Below are 18787 nucleotides of genomic sequence, written 5' to 3'. Positions count from 1 at the left end.
GAACTATTTTCAAGTGTTTTAAATTTTGAAACCTTATGTTTTATTATAATTTTTTATATTAATTTTGTATATTTAATAAACCGATCAAACCGAACCAAACCGAAGTATACAAATTGGTTTGGGTTACAAATTTAAATGGTTTGGGTTGAATTGAAATTTTGAAAAACCGAATTAATTGGGTTGGGTTGTTAAATTCTCCCAACCCGCCCAACTTGTTCCGTGTACACAAATAGTAAACTTGATACAAGTATTAACTGTATTATATTATTATCAATTGTTAAGACAAATAAAGTATACATATCCGGTTGTAGCATCTCCTGCTCACTCGCTCACTCCAGCTCCTCTCTCCCCCACTGTATTATATTCTTGTGGGAGCTTCTTATTGGCTGTTGTCTTTGTGTGTGTGTGTGTGTCTTTTTAAGTGTTGATTTGTGGCTTCACTTGAGAGAGAGAGAGAGAGAGATTAGAAGGAGAGAGAGAGGTAGTTGAGGTTGGATCTGAAGAAGACAAGTAGTTGGGAAATGGGGATGGATCCAAGACAGCTAGTAGCAGGAGTACTAACCATAACAATGTTTGTAATGCTTGGTAACATGATCCATAGAGAACACTTTCGTCAATACACTCCTCCTCTTCAACAAGTATGTCCTTCCTTTCTTTTTATAGATTCTTGTTTCATTTTTTCATCTCAAGTTCAGTTGCTCATTCATTGTCCACACACACTCGCTTCTTACCCACAAAGATTGTGCCTTTTCTTGCTTTCAACATTTAAACATAGACCAGTTCTTGTGATCCCCACATTTTTTGGATTTACAAATGGACTTGCAGCTGATGTGCTTCTTTTCTATTCCAATGATGAGTCTTTACTGTGTGTTTGTGAAGCAGCAAGCTGTGGTGTTGCTTATATTTATTTTCTAGTACAATGTTTCAGTTTTTTCAAGATTTATAAATTTACCTGGCAGGACTAATTTGTCATAGCTAATTTATCCTTTTTTATATTTATCACTCCAATTGAAGCATCCGGAATCCACAACCGTGCGTTATGAGACAACTAATGAAGCTTCGGAAAACAGCCTTGAAACATTTACCAAGGAAACCGAAGGCCCTTGGAAGGAGGATGTCCTCGATCTTAAGCCCTGTTGGACCAAGCCAGTTTTGGGTCTGTGTTTATGTTTTTTTCTTTGCATTTAATATCGTGTTTATCTTAAGTAATTTACCTGATTATGTATTCGATGCCCATTATCTTCTAACCATTTTTTCTTATCTGTCTAACAGAAGAGACAGAGCAATCACAAGGCTTTATTACTTTCTCCTTAACTAACGGTCCTGAATACCACGTCTCCCAGGTATCCGAACATCTGCGTATCTTTTGTATTATTAATAAAGCATATATTGCTACTTGAAAATGTGATTCGATTGGAAATTCTGTTCTTATTAAACTTCTTTGTGATTATGGCTTGTGAACTCTATAGCTTCAGTTTTTTATTTAATGAAGTTCTTTGTGATTATGGATGATGAACTCTGCAGTTAGTACTTCATTTTAAAGATTCATAATTTTTTTTTTACCAATTCACTTAAAACTGTAGCATGTAATTCTCTTTAAAATGTCAGGCTGTATTCATTTGGATGTAGTGAAATGAGGGGATAATCTACTTGAATTTGAATTTTTTCAGGATGTGTATAACAAATACATATTCCTTGATCCATTGCATTCTTTAAATTTAAACTACGGTTAATTCCTCCCATATTCAAAATAAATGGTCATTCATAACTTCCATAAATTCCTTCACAGTTCTAATCATAAGAAATTTGTATCCATATCATATATAGACCTCCACACACCTGATAAACTTCATCCTTTTATGATGATCAACAAAGAAGAAAACAATTATCTAACAAGAACAACTCAGTTGAATCCATAGCATAGCATTCATTTTTACAGAGAATGAATATATTAATTAACTTGTTGAGTAAGTAAAGATGAAAGCTTCTACTTATATACCAACAGAAACTAATCAAGTAAATCCTAACTAACTCGTCCAGCTGTCATGAGCTGTGAACCAGAGGAATGCTGCTGAGGTATGCTAGTCTGTGTGCATGCTGCACCAGGTTTATTGTGTGGAGCTGCTTCACTATCTCCAATAACACCTACATGCCTAACTAACACCTCTTATTTCTCCAAAATTTCATTCATTTTCTCACCATTCCATAACTTATAAGTGGAGACAAACCAACACTTGTTCAGTGAGATATTTTGTTTACCTCGCTAAAGTTAAATGTAAGAAGATGTATTTGAAAGCTTTTCCCGTCACCTGCATATGCTTAAACTACTAAATTTCATGCACACGATCCACCAGATGTAGACTGCCTACACAGAGCTGCAATCCATAGGTTCCTAGCTTGCAATAAAGCATTTTTAATATCGTCTTATCGAATACGAATTCACTTTTTCTTCTCTCGCTAATTTCAACCTGGATTTGCAATGTTAATAATAGATTGCTGATGCTGTGGCTGTGGCAAGATACCTGAGGGCCACTCTTGTAGTTCCAGACATAAGGGGGAGCAAACCTGGTGATAAGAGGTAAAGGCTCAATACAGCAATTTATTTTTAGCACCTATATATACTTCTTTAATTCACAGGAGTCTTGAGAATATCTTCAACCTATTAAATTTTAGTGAGAGAAAGCACCAGTTTACTATTAATAATACAAAGGCGCAACAATTGTAAGCAATTCTTGTGAATTTTTCCCACCTATTGAAGTCTTGAAAATGAGGGATAACTGTATACATATGGATATATAAGAACAGTCTTCAGGTTTCGGATAGGTGAATCTACCACAAGCCGATATAAAATACATAAATTCTATGGTACACAAACTTAGTAGCATGCCTGGCTTCCAAACTTTTCTAAATTTCCAAAGTATTACAGTACCTATTTATTCACCTTGTTAGTTCACGTTTACTATATAAAGCTTTCAATATCCATTTAAAAAAATATGCTTAATTGATCATTACAATGTATCCTTGAAATAGAACACACTAAACATGGTGCATATGATACACATTTATTCAATAAGTGTTCTTCCAGGTGCAACAAGTGACTGATTTATTTGCTTCGACTTGAAAATACTAATGACGAAAACAAATTTATAAGTATCTTTTTTATGCCTTCCAGGAACTTTGAAGAAATCTATGATGTTGAGAAATTCATAAAAAGTCTGGATGGGGTAGTCAAAATAGTAAAGTACCAACCTGATCACATATCAGCAAAAGATCTTGAGGTTCTAAGGGTCCCCAACCGTGTCAGTGATGGTCACATTGCAGAGCAAATCGAACCAATTTTCAGAGCGAAGGGAAATATAAGGCTGGCAACTTACTTCCCTTCAGTGAATATGAAAAAGACTGACAATGACATCAACTCAGTTGCATGTTTGGCAATGTTTGGAACTCTAGAGCTACAACCAGAAGTTCAAGAAGTGGTTGACTCAATGGTTGAGCGGCTCCGGACTCTAAGTCGAAAGTCAGATGGCCAATTTATTGCCGTAGACTTGAGGGCTGATATTTTGGAGAAGAAGGGTTGCCAAGGAAATGATGGCACCGGGTCAAAAAGGTGTTACAGTCCACAAGAGATTGCAATATTCTTGAGGAAGGTTGGTTTCAACAAGGACACCGCTATATATTTGACCCAATCAAGGTGGGACGACAGTCTTAATGTATTAAAGGAATTATTCCCCAAGACCTACACAAAGGTGATATTGCTTTTGTTTGTCCTCCTTACCATGCTAATCATGTTGTGATAACTTTGTTAGGTCCCTGCATCATTTTCAAGTTCAGGTCAAATACTTTTGAGTGGTTAATAAAGTCCAACCACACCTCTCAATGCCTTATAGGTTAACTAGTATGATACTTTTAGTGCAGTAAACACAAATTTGTTTAGTACGTCTCATAAGGATAATTACAGAACACTAACCGAGGATGGTAAAACTGCTCAGTTACATCAAACATTAAGCACACTTGAACCAGAGCTTTTCTTAGTAGACTAGCTTAATTCATATACTCAGTTTCTAGATAGAGTCCGGTGTCTTACTCTCACCCTACTTCTTCATGTACCCTTGCCTTAATTTGCAGGAAGGAATAATGCCAGCAGATAAAAAGCCAAAGTTCCTCAATGCTGATGCTTCTGAGTTTGAAAAAGTTATTGACTTCTACATCAGTTCTCGGAGTGACGTATTTGTACCAGCAATTTCAGGTTTGTTCTATGCCAACGTGGCTGGTAAGAGAATAGCTTCAGGCAAGACTCAGATACTTGTACCAGCAAACGTTGCCAGTTCTTCTGCGGCTGTGGCAGATTTTGTTTCTCATTATGTGTCAAGAAAGAACCACTTGGCTTATTCCTGTTTTTGCTAAATTCGACGGCAGCAAGAGCTCCAGTGCATACTGTAATGGTCATTCTTCCAATTGTTACCTTTTTGAAATTCTTTGACAGATGACAAGGAATTGCATGTAAGATTCATACTCCAAACTGGAACTTAAAATACCCAAACAAATTTGTTAGATTGCTTCCACCCTTTACCCCCAAGATTGCTAGGTGTCAAACACTACTGAGTTATAATTGTAAGATATTTTGTATTTATGCATCTGAATTCCTATAAGAGAACTGCGCTGCACCAAAAGATACAAGTTATGTAAAACTCTACGTTTTTTTTTATTAGAGTATAAAACAAGTTAAACGGAGATTTTACCATTTATTTCAAAACAGAGATGAACTATCTATCTGTGTATACTAATACATTGAAGCCGAACTCAAGATAAATCGTAAATCGGTACTATGGGCTTAATTGTGGGTGTGAAATTTGTGACGTGTATAGCATCATTATACATATATGATGGGTGTTTTGCTTATACTTGAGGCATCAAGTATTTGCAATACATAATGCAAGATGGATATGTAATAACGTGGCTATGCTAAATGTTCAACTATATTAAATACAACTTTTACATATCCATGGAGGAGCGAGTCTTCCGAGATCTCCAGTCATGCCAGCACCAGTATCCATAAATCATCTGAACTTCATGCTCAAGTAAACTACTGCATGGATGATGTTTTAGGCCATCGGAGTATATGCCTTGCGAGAACCTACCAATCGACGATATGGCTTGCTGAAGACCTTGCCCAAGGGAGTCTTTGGAACTGGGATAAATTTTCCGATGACTGCTAGCGGCCAGCTGAAACAAGGAGATTCCATTATGAAATTGTGGCTGGCATTGTGTAAATCTGCCTAGTATTCGAAGAATCTACAGTAATTGTTTAATTTAATAGCACCGTGTTGGAGGAGGTAGTTTTGTATCCCTCAATAGTCGTCTATTCCTTTACAAATCTTACCCTATCTGAATGATGTTTTTTGCTACTGTCAAAGCTGGGGTCATCACCGAAACAATGTCTCTCCTTGGACGAAGTAAGATTTGCCTATATACTAGTAATTTTTTTAGGACACGGCTCTACAAGCGGGATACACTGTTTGGTTTGGTATAACTTTCAAATTTCAACGTTAAATCTGTAATGCTCCTTGAGGGGCAGACTCTGAGCGGCTTTGGAGGTTTAACACAAAATATAAGGATACCAAATATATATATATAGAGAGAGAGACACAGCCTGTGTTGGAGCATGTGTGTGCTTGCACACGCATCTAACTTTTGAGATACTATAAGTTCTAGCGTACGAACAAACCTGAAAATACCCATGGCAAGTGAAAGGAGCCATTGATTATAGTCAAGCTTAACAGTATCTGTAAACTTTCCAAGGCACTCCACGATTATTATCTGTCGTTCAACAAGAACAATACAATTTGTAAAACCTTTGTTAGATAATAGCGCTATTAAATCAAACCTTAACTAGGAACAATGATATATGACCTCTTACCTGAAGTACAAATGTTGCTCCCACTATGCCAACAAAAAGGCGGTTTTTCAACACTCTAGTAAAGACATTCAGTTCATCTGGTTTTCGCGCATTGAACTCATTGAATATCTGTAAGGTGATGGATTTATTACTAATGTTCATTTTTAACATTCTCCTACACTCCTATTCACTTCTGCTTCATGGTTAGCTGCAATACCTACCTGACAGAAGACAAATCCGTTGAATATCAAGGTGTTCTTCACCCTCTTTGCATGTCCTGTTCCATCATCCTTTAAGTTAAGAATACTCTCTCCATGAAATTGGAATACGAGAAGTATCATAATTTGATATATAGCCTGCAACAACATAACCAATTAAAATTATTTAAACAGACGGGGATGGTACAAGTCATAGCAAAGAATATACTTAAAAATTAGTATCATAGATTCATAGTCATACTATACGGACCTGTATAATCACGTTTCTCCACATGATATTTGTAACCAGGGGCTCCCTGAGGATATACAACCAAAATCAGATACTGTTTTATTATAATTAACTGATGATCACTACCAATACCATCATATATTGAAACGGTACAAATCCTAGTCCGATGTACTGTATGCATTGAGTACTTTGAATAGGAACACATGAATATATAAAGTCAAGCCATCAAACATTATGACTTGCATTCTGAGTAAAATGAACATGACATTTCAACACTTTTCTCATTCTAACTCATCTGCACATCAAATCAAAGAAAACAAACTGCAGATCAGGAATTAGTTCTTTACATGTCAAGGAAATCACAGTTCCCAAAAGAACATGTTTACAATGCTTTAAATTATCTACGAGTCAGCCACAAAAACAGAACTGGCTATATCAGATTAAATCAATATCACTAACGTCTCTTTTCAAGATATATGAAGCTTAACTTCATCTTCCTTCTTCCCTTTTCATGAACTTCTAATTTTTAAGCAGAGTGTTTACCCCAACTCTTGGAAGCAGAGATTGTTAGGACAAGATTAACATAATAAGGAATTTTTAGTTTTTACAGCAGTGATCGTTCACATGATAACATACCTTGTATTTCATACCAAAACAGGAGACATCTACTGCATGTCTCAAATTACAAACCAGTGACTCATAAAAAAAAAATAAAAAAAATCCGGCTTTTAGAATACTTACTTTCGGCCAATAGGCGGCCTATGCATAAGATGGTCTGTCGGTGGTTCAGTGGCCAACGCAAGTGCTCCCAGAGTATCCATAATGAGATTGACCCAAAGAAGCTGAAAGCAAAACATAAATGAAGCTAATATTCCAAAATAAGAAAAAAATATAAACATTTTCAAATTTCATAATATTTAATAATTTATTTTCTTAATTTCCTGTTTTAGAGGGCTCTTCAGAGAAATTTTTAAGCAAACCGAATTGCAAAGGTGGTAAATTTCACAAAAAGAGAACCAAACCTGCACTGTAGTAAGGGGTACATCCCCAGATGAGATTGCTGCAACAACATTAATTACAAGAGCTGCAACATTTACAGTAAGCTGGAACTGGATAAATTTCTGAATATTTGCATAAACAGATCGACCCCAGCGAACAACCTACATGATACATAAGAATCGTTATACATTAAGCATGTGACGATAAGACATGATAAATAAGAATCAGTATACATTAAGCATGTGACAACAAGACTTCTTCCCTTGCACCTTTGCCAAATGACTGTTCGCTTCTACTAAGATATCTAAGTGTAATGCTTACAAAATACTCCTACTTTTGTGGCACACCTAATTAATCCTCTGCAAATATTTTGTTTAATAGTTGCCTTTCTTTAAATGTTGAATATCAGATTAGATAAATATCTAAGAACTGGTAGCTGCAAGCTTACGTGGTACAATCAACAACGGTACCACTCGACTCTATTTTATTAGAGGTCAAGCGATCAAATGTTCCGGTTGATGTGGAATTACATTAACAGGTTCATAAATTAAGAAGCATTCCAAATTTTCTTAAAGAGTAAGAGGTAGACCGGCACTAACCTTTACTACTGAGGCAAAATTATCATCCAAAATTATAATGTCTGAACTTTCTTTTGCAACTTCAGTTCCTTGGATGCCCATAGCAAGCCCTATGTCAGCCTATAAAGATTAGGTAATAAATAATTAATCAACAACATTGAACTTATAAAAATACCACAAACAACACAATCGGATATCATAGATCTGCAGATAGAAATTTATAAGTAAAGCATTCAAAATCATTTCAAACAATAGCAATAGTGAAAGGCATATAGCTTTCCCTATACACCTACTTTGAAAACATTTAACAGAATTACAATCTCATCAACATCTGACAGTTAGCAATAATTAACACACAAAGGAAAATAAGAATCGCGAGTCTTTTATGAGTCAGGCATGTAACTGAGTAATCATATGAAGCACTAATTAAAAAGATGTATTTTCTTCTTAGTCTTGCGAGTGTTTCAATGGTTGCAAGATGGCACATGGAACATCACAGCGCTTGCAAAAACCAAAAGTAACATTTTACATAATTTTTCTTTTAAAGGGAGAGGAAAAAATATTGCATGAGAAACATCAAGAACTAAACAGAGTCAGTATGATGCATTTATCTTCAATTAAACCAAATATTATTTACTAATCTCAAGTAAAAGCAAATTTGAGAGTCTAGAGTGACATTTGGAACAGCCGCAGATATAGAGCCGAACCTCATGAAGTGCAGGAGCATCGTTAGTTCCATCGCCTGTCACAGCAACTACTTCCCCAAGTTTGCGTAGGGTTTGAACAAGTAAAAGCTTGTCGGTTGGAGAAGATCTTCCCATAACCTATAAATAGTCATGCAACCATTTAACAAATTCTCCCAAGGCATGCTGCTATATTAGGTTATTGATAGATAAGCTCCAAACTTCACCAATGAAGCTCTACCAGTGCATTGAAAGTGTAGTACATCTTGTGTATAAGTTGTGCATTGGAGCTTAATTGGTAAATTTGTAGGCAGAGCTTATGTAATCATAATATATAGCAAAGATAAATGGAAAAATGGTTCGCACCGAAATTCTTAGTGCAGCCTTTTCTCTTTTTTGTTCAGATAATTCACGGAATGTTTTGCCTTCAATAATTTGTTCGCTAGCATCTGCATCTGAAGCTAGTATTCCACATTCCAAAGCAATTGCTTTCGCTGTTTGAATATTATCTCCAGTGACCATGCGTACCTAAAGTAATGGGGAGAATGAACTGATTAACAATAATCCATTCCAACATATCTTTATGTTTGCAACCTACTTATACTCAAGGCTAGCAATCAAGTCAAGGACTCAAATTATCTATACTTCTTCACCCTGTTTCAGTACGTGCAACATGTATATATAACTCGGAGGGAAAACTCCGAGGTACTTATTTGCTTAGTCCTAGCTTTTATGTGTCCTTGGCGCATATTTGAAAAACAATTCCACATTAGTAAGGACAGACTAATTGCAAAGTGAGGGGGTAATACCATTGCTTAACCTCTCCCTGGAGAGGCTATGCAGCATTTAACTCATGAACACGAATATGCCAGCATGACTGATCTTATATAAGTAGGAGAAAATCTTACATAGCATCGAATAGTGTATAGTAATAAGATTATACGAATTATATATGCACTTTGCGCCCTTTGCGTATCTCATCTAAGTGAGTATAAGATTATGTTAAGGCCTTCCTCTGACACCTTAAGATTTTAGTTCGATCGGTTACTTAATATGGTATTAGAGCTCGGTCTAGGGAGTGCTCTCGGATTTGAGTCCTCCCAACCACATTTGTTCAATTTAATTATTTGTATTGGTATTGGAATTGGTTAATGAATGTTGTCAGGTCAATCGCTACGAAAAGTATCGTACCATTGAGGGGGAGTGTGTGTTAGGGCCTTCCTCTGACACCTTAAGTTTTTAGTGCAACTGGTTACTTACAAGTTGGACACTGTCATTTGTCATTTATAGTAGCTAAAATTTAGACAAAATATATGCTCAAGTTAATGAACGGTACTACAAACTATTTGACCTATCATCACATGATAACACGGTCTGAATTACAATACGTATCTAGTTTAAATGCATTTTGTTTACCTTCACCCCAGCATCACTGCATAGTTTTACTGCATCTTTGACACCTGGGCGGCAAGGATCCTGTTCATGTATTTGAAAACATGGCAATTTAAGATACTGAAGGTCACATAAGAACATTTGCTGAAGGAAAGTGCATTCACAATCCTCAGAATTTGCAAAGGTCTAGAAATATTTTGACATTGGAAAGTAAGTTTCACTTGATGCTACTAAGAAACGGAGAGACGGAACAGAAAACAACCATAACACCAGTCCAGATCGAGATAGTACCTTTATACCAACAATAGCAACCAACACAAGGTCATCTTCGGGTAAATCCCATTCTGCCATGTTCTCTTCATTGTTTGGGATTTGGTCTATTTCGCACTTCTTATATGCAATGGCAACACATCGCAAACTTTTTGCAGCCATATCTTCAATAGCATTCTTATAAAATCCCTATAACAGTAAATTGTGGACATCATGAATGAAAATCGACTCTTATAAAATTAAATTTACAGTTGTAGTCAGCTTCTATGTTAATATATAAACAGCCACGGAAATTTCTTGACTTCTATTAACTTCGTTCGCAAATTTGTTAATCTGAACCATTAAAATATGCAATAACTATTTAGCTAAAAAAGATATGCAATTACTGACCACTTCATTGTCAATTGGTTGCACGGAACCATCTGAGTTAAGATATTTTTTGCAACAGCCTAGAATTATTTCTGCTGCTCCTTTCCAATGTATATGAACTTGTGAATCTGTCTGCTATAATATCGAAAAGAAATCATTTTACTGGTCTGAAGCCTCGGACATACTAAATATAAAGAAACATCAGAAATTTTGACTTGGCAAAAAGAAAAACCATCAGAAATTTTTAACGTAGTCTCCTTGGCAAGAAATATTCAGACGATACGATTGATCAGTAATTATAACTATAGAAACAACATGTATTTCAATCGATTACCCGTTGTAGTGCAACACCACCTCGTTTTTTTGTGGAATTGAAAGGAGAGACATGCAAGACTGTACATTCTGATTTGACACTGTCAAATTCCATTCCAGACTGCAAAAAGTAAGGACATGGCATTATTCAGCATCTACATCGGTTCACCATCAATTTAATGTTTATTCTTTCCTTTTTCTTTTGTTTGGGGTTGGGGGAATCTCAATTAGTTATAATTATTGAAAAAGACAGATTAAAAAATAGCATCAGTACCTTGACAGCCCAATGAAGAATGGCCTTTTCTGTTGGAGATCCGGAAACCTCAGTACTTTTACCATCCTATCAGATGTAACATTGTCAAACACAGATTCCAGGTAGTTTTTTAATCAAAACATCCAAAAGATACTTTAGTGTAGGTAGTGCAACGCAAAAGATAATCAAGTGATGAAAAATGAAGGTGCTATACACAAACCCAGGAAATACCTTGGAGGAAAATACACTTCCAGTAGTATTCATTGCAATACCCTCGTGAAGTAGAGAAGAAACCTCTGTTTGCAACTCTGAGTAATCTTCAGGTGGACTTATTTTCTTTCTCCCAATATAAGTCTCAACAACGGTCATCTGTATGGTGAGATCAAGTCAATCACCGAACTTATCGATAAAGTCATACACATAAATAATAAAATTCAGGATACAAGTGACCACTGCATTATGCAAGGTGCCAGAGCAGAGAAGTCGGTGCCACTTTTCTACCCTAACTTATTTTCTTCCCACATATCCGTCATAAAACTGGATTTTTAATGTGGAAATCATTAAATATTTTCATAGATAAATAGTTGCAATTTTCGGCTCTTGTGTAGTAAGAAAGTTGCCTCCTGTATAGAAACGAAGATCCCTTTTATGTCCCATGTGGGAAAGCGTGTCTGGCGTTAAATGTAACACTTTCATGGCACTGACACTTTGTTATCATAATGTGCTGAATCATTTAAATTCCCTATCAGCATGCATATGCATTCTGTTGTATGCTTCAGATTTTCAAAGAGCCTATATTCAGACACCAATATCAAGCTATAACTGGAGAGAAATATCAATTCCTAGAAGATAATAAACCTAAGAATGCAAAACTTTAACCTGATTCAAAGTCAAAGTTCCAGTTTTATCGCTGCATATTGTTGTTGCAGAACCCATAGTTTCACAAGCTGAAAGCCTGCGCACCTGCATACTAATTTCTGTTACAATCATACTACATGACTTCGATGAACCGCAGATTATTATCTTGGTCGAACTTATAAAAACTACAGTTGTTGAACAGAGAAAAAGTAACTTGCCAAAGCTTTGTCTGCCATCATTTTCTTCATCGAGTACGCCAGACTGCCATTTAAGACATTAAATATTTAAGCGATACTGGAAAATAGTAAAGAAGTGGATGCTAGGATTCGCAAACAACAGAATCATACTGACGTTAATGTAACAGCCAATGGAAGCCCTTCCGGAACAGCAACAACAACAATAGTGACCTAAATAACAATGAAGTTGGTTAAGAATCTTTATGCATAGAGTGATTTACACGGTAAAACAGCACTTACTGCATCAGTGACAATTTTAATAACTCCATTTACTGCTTTGCTAACACTTGTCTTCCCACTTTGAAACTGAATAGATCCATCAGCATTTTTTGTATTTCCAGTAAAATATCTTGAAAAAACATTACAACAATTGCAACTGTGAGTAACCAGCTAGGTTGCAAATCTAACGAATTTGTTTTATTCAGCAAGTCATGAAGTTACCTGGTTAAGAGTATAACAAGTACAGCCAGAGCTACTGTAAGTCCCACAATGCCTATGAAAGTTGCAATACCATTCAAGCGTACCTGTCAGTCAAAGATTATTATTTATAGACTTTGATGGAAGTAGAAATGGATGACCATTAAATTGGTAAATAGTATTATAGTCGCAGAAGAACACCTGCAAGGGAGTTTCTTCACCATTATCCTCTGAAATACTCGCCATTAGAAGTCCCCACTCAGTGTTGAGTCCAACACCAGTAACCTAAGTAAAGGAGTGACAGCACTTGCTAATTATTGCAAGAAGTGCATAGCTTATTAGAAAGATGCAAAAAAAGATAAACCTAGAAATGACATTGGGAATATTTATACATCCGGCGATTAAACATACTAGAGTCCTACTTTACTCGGTGATTATCTTTTTGTACAGCATCATATACAGTTTGTTAGCTTTTTACATGAATAGGTAAAGGTTACAAGAAAACTAGAAACAATAGGATGTTCGAAGGATGCACAAACAGGAGCTATTGACTCCTCAGACATCAGTACCAAGGAAGAGGTCAATAGCTCTGCAAGTCATCCTAGCGGTTACCCCTCACCTCTTGGTACAAAGAGGTTGAGGTTTAAGGCCTCAGTAGAGGAATGTATCAGTGAGCATTTAAATTTCTGTGATTGATCTTTACCAAAACAATATAAAACAAAAAGATGTCATCAATAGTTTCATCAATCTATGACATCATATTATGTGCAAGTACAGCCAATAAGATTTAGGTAAGTCGCCTAAGAACCACCAAATGAGTCAGTCATTTAAGTGTGCGTTGATTGAATACAGGAAGGGAAGTGCTTAAACAATAACAAGCTGACTAAGAACCATGTCCTCATACTCTCTAAATTGCGCACCTAACAGGCAAGTGTTATAGGAATGGACTATGGATATTATATCTGTTCAAAGAAAGTTCCACACGACTAAACCTTTCTGTTTAGTTGACTAATATTTGCAGATGAGTTTTTAACATTGATAAGAAAAGGCTTTGTTTTATCTTCAGTAAAGACTTAACTGACAAAAAAGCATAGACATCTTAATTATCCAGATGAAGTAGTCTTGCTGTCCTTGTAATATATTCAAAATTATAATGAATAAAATTACTAATGATAAAGAAATTAATTACGTGAGAACCAAAAAAAGAATTAAATGATTTACCAGCATTGTTCCAGTACCATCGGCTACCTTGCAACCAGACATTAAAAATGGTTTTTTTAGATCCTTTTGGACCTACACATTGAAATTATACTTTAGAAGATACACTCAACATTATTAAAATGATCAACATATTAAATTAAACTGAACAAGAAGGTCTATTAGCTTACAATCTTGCTTTCACCAGTCATGCTAGATTCATCAATAGCTAATGAATGGCTATTTATTAGGATGCCATCGGCAGGAACCTGCTCAGGAAGCCAAAGAAACATGTTAACAATTTAATAGTGAAGCTAAAGATCAATCTTACAAATATACTCACCTGGTCACCTATACTAAGAGGTAAAACATCACCAACTACAAGCTCATAAATTGAAATCTTCTCCCTTCTACCTCCTCTAATAACCTGCAACAAATGTAGGATTTCAGGTCAACATTAACAAAGAATTTAAAACAACGTTGATGAAGAGAAATAGATGGAAGGGGTGAGGGATTTCTACGAAAGTTCTATGCGATGTCTATCCCTACCTCCACATGTATATTTCGCTTTTGCTCGTTTAAATTTTGAAACTGGAGGGATTGTCGATAATCACTGGTTGCTGTTATATGAATAAAACAAAAAGAAATATCAGTACACATATGTGCTTGTGCAGCCAAGTCATCGTTTTCTACAAGAGGCTACAATCAAGAAAAACCATATTTTTAGTAATATGTCTATTACGGTTAAAAAATGAAAATTCACAATATTAAAAGCATGAAGGTAAGGTAGTAGAAACATCAAGATTTCAAATTGAATTTTTTTGTTCCAGTAAGGATGTACACAACCGAATGACACAAGCCATATGTAAAACAAAAATCAGGTGACTGGCCAATATTGGACTCATACATTTAATTTGGGGTTCATGCGATTTAGCAAAAGAAAAAAAATTGGGGTTCATGATGGTGGTCAAGATATAGCCAGGTCAATCGCTGTCACTCTTTGGCTTATCAAGGGAGCATAGATCATTATCATTTTTGTTCAGACTAAACATGAACAACTGATCTGCAGAAGGAGAACACACCTAATGGCAAAGCATACACTTCAGAAACCCATGAGGAAGCGAAATATATTAATGTGTATAACATATAAACACCAAAATTTCAGTATTATGGAACCATTGGGGAGTGATTTTTAGTTATGTATCCTCATGTCCCAGCATTTCAAGGTTTTCTTTTACGCCCTATAAAAAAATATTATTTTTAACAAAAGGATTTTCAGAAGTACAGTTGTTCAAGTCAGGCAAAATCGACGTCAGATTCCACAGAAGAACAAGAGCAGGAATTAAAATGTTCCAAAAGTTGCAGAAGCCAATCTATTCTAACAGTTATTACATCCATTGTGCACCTAAATTTCATTTTTCAGCTGCATATATAAATGAGAAAACCAATAATGCAGATTAGTAATACCTGTAACAAATATAACAAGAAGAACAGCAAATGAAATGCTTCCTCCATCATACCACCCTTCTTTTATCCCCTAGAAGAATAAAGAAGAAACAACTTTAATGAAATAGAATTTAGCCCTACAAGGGCCAGAAAATTCACAAACATATGTGATAGGTTCCTGAACAGTACAAAGGGTGAAGACAAATTTTCAGAAAAGCAAGAACATACATTTAAGGACCAAAAAACCAATAACTTTGATCCATCATTCTTGAATTTTGTTCATAAACATATATGTCTATATTTATATACATCCATGCATGAGTCAAGTGTGTGCACATCAGATAACATAGCAGAGCCTTCAAATATGTATGTAAAAAAGACAAGAGGGGCAGGTAGGAGCTTCAGAAATAACAATTTTTCGAATAATGCTTATAGCAGCAACAAATTATAATTGATGGACATATCCAATCAATTAATACATTTCCAAACTCACCTCTGTCTTTATTCCTAGTACCAATGATGCTATTGCAGCTATTACTAAGATAATCAATGTTAAATCTTGCCAAGATTCCCAAAGAAACCTCTACAAAAACATGACCCAAAATATGAGTAAATTTTAGAAAGAGAGTGCAATCTTAACATAGTAAGTATCTAACACACAAAAATTCCACAATACCCAAAAACTCTTTCCTTTCTTTACTGGATATGTATTTGATCCAAAAGTACTCCTCCGTTTTGATAATTCATCGTCATCTGCTATTATCCCCTTATCAAGATGTGTGTTTAACATCTTAGACAACCCGTCAACCTGAATGAAAGAATAATTGGTATATAATTCAATATTTTACTAAGAAAAAGAAGAACTTTATTTAATGAAACAAAATACGACAAGGTGGATAGGATCTGCAACTATTATAAAATATTTAGAGACTTGCCCCTCCATATTTTTGTAGAGCAGGACTATCACTATCCCTCGTTAATGATGATAGTTGATCCACTCCAATTCCAAAATCACCACTTGGTTTTGGGGGAGTTACATCACTGTTGACTACACGAACACAACAAAAGTATAATAAATATAATTGTGAAGGTGATCCCATAAACAGGCTACATAAACATATTCATCGTATACAATTAAAGACGAGCAGCATATGATGTGTGTTCGTTACTTGTTAAGGTTTGATGCTAGAGAAGTTGCAATGTCAGAGTATTATTCAAAGGGAAAAAAGGTTAAACAGAAAGAAGTTAGGGGATATCAGATATGATCATATGGCTACTACATAGACGGAAAACCTTGCTATCTGAAGGAAAAATATAAATCATCAGTCCTAGGTGCAACAAATATATCATATTCCCAAACTGTTTTTTAAAATTATTAAATGTTTACTTCATTGTATAAGTTCTCTTTGGACATGGAGCAGTAGTATACGGTTTAGACTTTAGAAAAATGAATACATAAAGAACAGTGATCATACGCCGAAAAGCCTATTAACTTCTAAACGTAATGTAGTTCTGAGTTGGAATTAGCAATATGTGTGCATTATTCAGTAAAAATGTTAGACGTATTTTAGCCTTGTAGATACCCAGAGGTCAAGGGTTAAGCCTCAGTGGAGGCATGGTGTGTCAAATTTCAGTAACTTAAGCATTTTATGTAAAACTATGAACTGACTGTCTAGCTTTTTTTTTCCTTGTAATAGTATATGAAAACTAAGAATAATATCACCACTAATAACAAAACATATTGTAATATGTATTGGTGTTGGATACATACCAATTGCTTGCTCCCCAGCTAATTTGAAAAGCAATGCCGCCTAAAATTCATTACACCAAGTTTAGAAACACGGTATGACGGTTAACAAGTCTTTTTAAATGAAATGATTATCGGATTTACCCTTATGACTTGGGCATGTGCTCTGATCAGCCCTCTTCTTTTCTCTCTCGCTTCTTGACTTTGTAAGTCCAAGGTGTAGCGAAATCTACGAAAAGCATTAAGTACAAGTGCTGCTTGCTGCAAAAGACCAAATGTATGGTCAGAAAAGATCATAACTCAACTCAGGAATGATTATATTTACCGGTAACTACAGAGAGAGAAAAAGATAATGCTCAGCCACTGTAAGTTTAAATTCATAAGCAAGAACTCATTTTTAGTATTAAAACTCCCACAAAGAATTCTTCAGTAAAACCTCTTACTCTCTCAGACAACTTAATAGGTAATACCTAAAAATTTAGAATAAACAAGATACCTCGGAAATTGATATCAAATACAACAATATGAACTGAACCGGCATGCTGCAACTCAACATAACGATAAAGCTCTTGTCTTAGTTTCAAGACAATAAAAATGTGATGGATAGTTAACCTCGCTAAACTAGTATCATTGTATGAATAATACCCACAAAGCATGAGAACTAAGCGAAGTTCTCAAGAATCAGAAAGAATCTGAATTTTAGATATTACTCTCAGTCTCGAACATAACCGGATTTTTCACTAAAGCTGACATTTTAAGTTCAATTTTATACCTACTTCTGTAGAATAAGTAATCGCAATAAGCAATTACGTAAATGTTTCTAATTTTCCATGTACATGTGTCGAGAGCCACTTTAGCATGTGAACCCATTAAAATCGTACGTTCTTTTAGCGCCATAAAAATCATTTGTTCTGCACTTTTTGATGTTGTATTCTACAAATTTGTTCCGTCCAAATTAAATTATAAGAAAAAATATAATTTAGACGAGCACAGAGTAGGGAAAAAAATACAAAACATACGGTCTTCACCCAAAAGAAAGAATAAGGAGGTTCCAATCAGAAACAAGATAACATACCCTCCAGCGTCGAAGGTGGTGAAGGGGAGCATGTTTGGTGTGAGCAATGTCGAAAGGGTCGTCAAATTCTTCGTCATCTTCATCTCCAAAAGTATTATTAGAATGACGAGGATGAAGAACAGAGGCAGCATGAGAAGGCCCGGACTCAACATCCAAACCGGAAGGGGACAAAACATCGTCCATATTGGCGCTAGTCATCAAGAGGCAGAAACAACAACAGACGACAATGCAAAAGGGGAGGGGGGAGATGGCACCGGATAACGGAGCCAACCCCAACAGTAAATCTGCAAAGTATCAGATACGTATGTGTAAATGATAGTAATGTAATATAGTTGAACAAATAAAAATGGAGGGTCTGGAGAAAAAAAATTTGCAGAGGACTAGTTAGGGATGATAAATCGGTTATCAGATTGCTGCTATTTTTGGTAAATTCTAACGTCAGGTAATACGTTAAACACGCTCTTAATCTATATGGTTTGGTTCAAACGAGAATCATATTTGACCCAAGTCCATGTGTTTTCTTGTGAGCTCACTCTATGCATGCATCTATAACTTACAATCTCCTGTTACAGCGACAAGCTAAAAAATAGTCTACTTGTACTAGTAATCATC

General features: G+C 35.5%; 2 protein-coding genes across 3 annotated transcripts; one reads left to right on the top strand and one right to left on the bottom strand.

Annotated features, from left to right (window-relative positions):
* The first annotated feature begins 292 nt into the window (after positions 1–292).
* On the top strand, positions 293–4654 carry LOC141703934 (protein MANNAN SYNTHESIS-RELATED 1-like). The gene is made up of 6 exons (XM_074507310.1): positions 293–638; positions 1015–1156; positions 1273–1343; positions 2493–2578; positions 3173–3746; positions 4126–4654. Exons 1-6 carry the CDS (start codon positions 522–524, stop codon positions 4402–4404), a joined length of 1269 nt encoding a protein of 422 aa, XP_074363411.1. The 5' UTR covers positions 293–521; the 3' UTR covers positions 4405–4654.
* A 146-nt stretch (positions 4655–4800) lies between these two features.
* LOC141703933 (calcium-transporting ATPase 9, plasma membrane-type-like) lies at positions 4801–18534 on the bottom strand. 2 transcript variants are annotated; one of them, XM_074507308.1, is made up of 33 exons: positions 18176–18534; positions 17245–17361; positions 17125–17164; positions 16289–16401; positions 16030–16161; positions 15847–15936; positions 15375–15444; positions 14457–14527; positions 14251–14334; positions 14099–14176; positions 13932–14003; positions 12912–12995; positions 12735–12817; positions 12534–12642; positions 12409–12464; positions 12276–12318; positions 12079–12162; positions 11431–11568; positions 11221–11286; positions 10969–11067; positions 10656–10769; positions 10287–10454; positions 10020–10079; positions 8970–9131; positions 8628–8744; positions 7942–8040; positions 7366–7503; positions 7085–7185; positions 6365–6410; positions 6118–6252; positions 5918–6025; positions 5726–5817; positions 4801–5223 (listed from the first exon to the last, which is right to left on the bottom strand). In XM_074507308.1, exons 1-33 carry the CDS (start codon positions 18371–18373, stop codon positions 5103–5105), a joined length of 3288 nt encoding a protein of 1095 aa, XP_074363409.1. In that variant the 5' UTR covers positions 18374–18534; the 3' UTR covers positions 4801–5102. The 2 variants fall into 2 exon arrangements, with proteins under 2 accessions (XP_074363409.1, XP_074363410.1); XM_074507309.1 differs by having other exon boundaries at positions 10656–10766.
* Between the last annotated feature and the right edge of the window lie 253 nt (positions 18535–18787).

The sequence above is a fragment of the Apium graveolens genome, unplaced genomic scaffold (genome assembly GCF_009905375.1).
Source record: "Apium graveolens cultivar Ventura unplaced genomic scaffold, ASM990537v1 ctg720, whole genome shotgun sequence".
NCBI lineage: Eukaryota > Viridiplantae > Streptophyta > Magnoliopsida > Apiales > Apiaceae > Apium > Apium graveolens.
The sequence above is the reverse complement of the archived record's forward strand: the minus strand, read 5'-3'. Positions and strand labels throughout refer to the sequence as shown.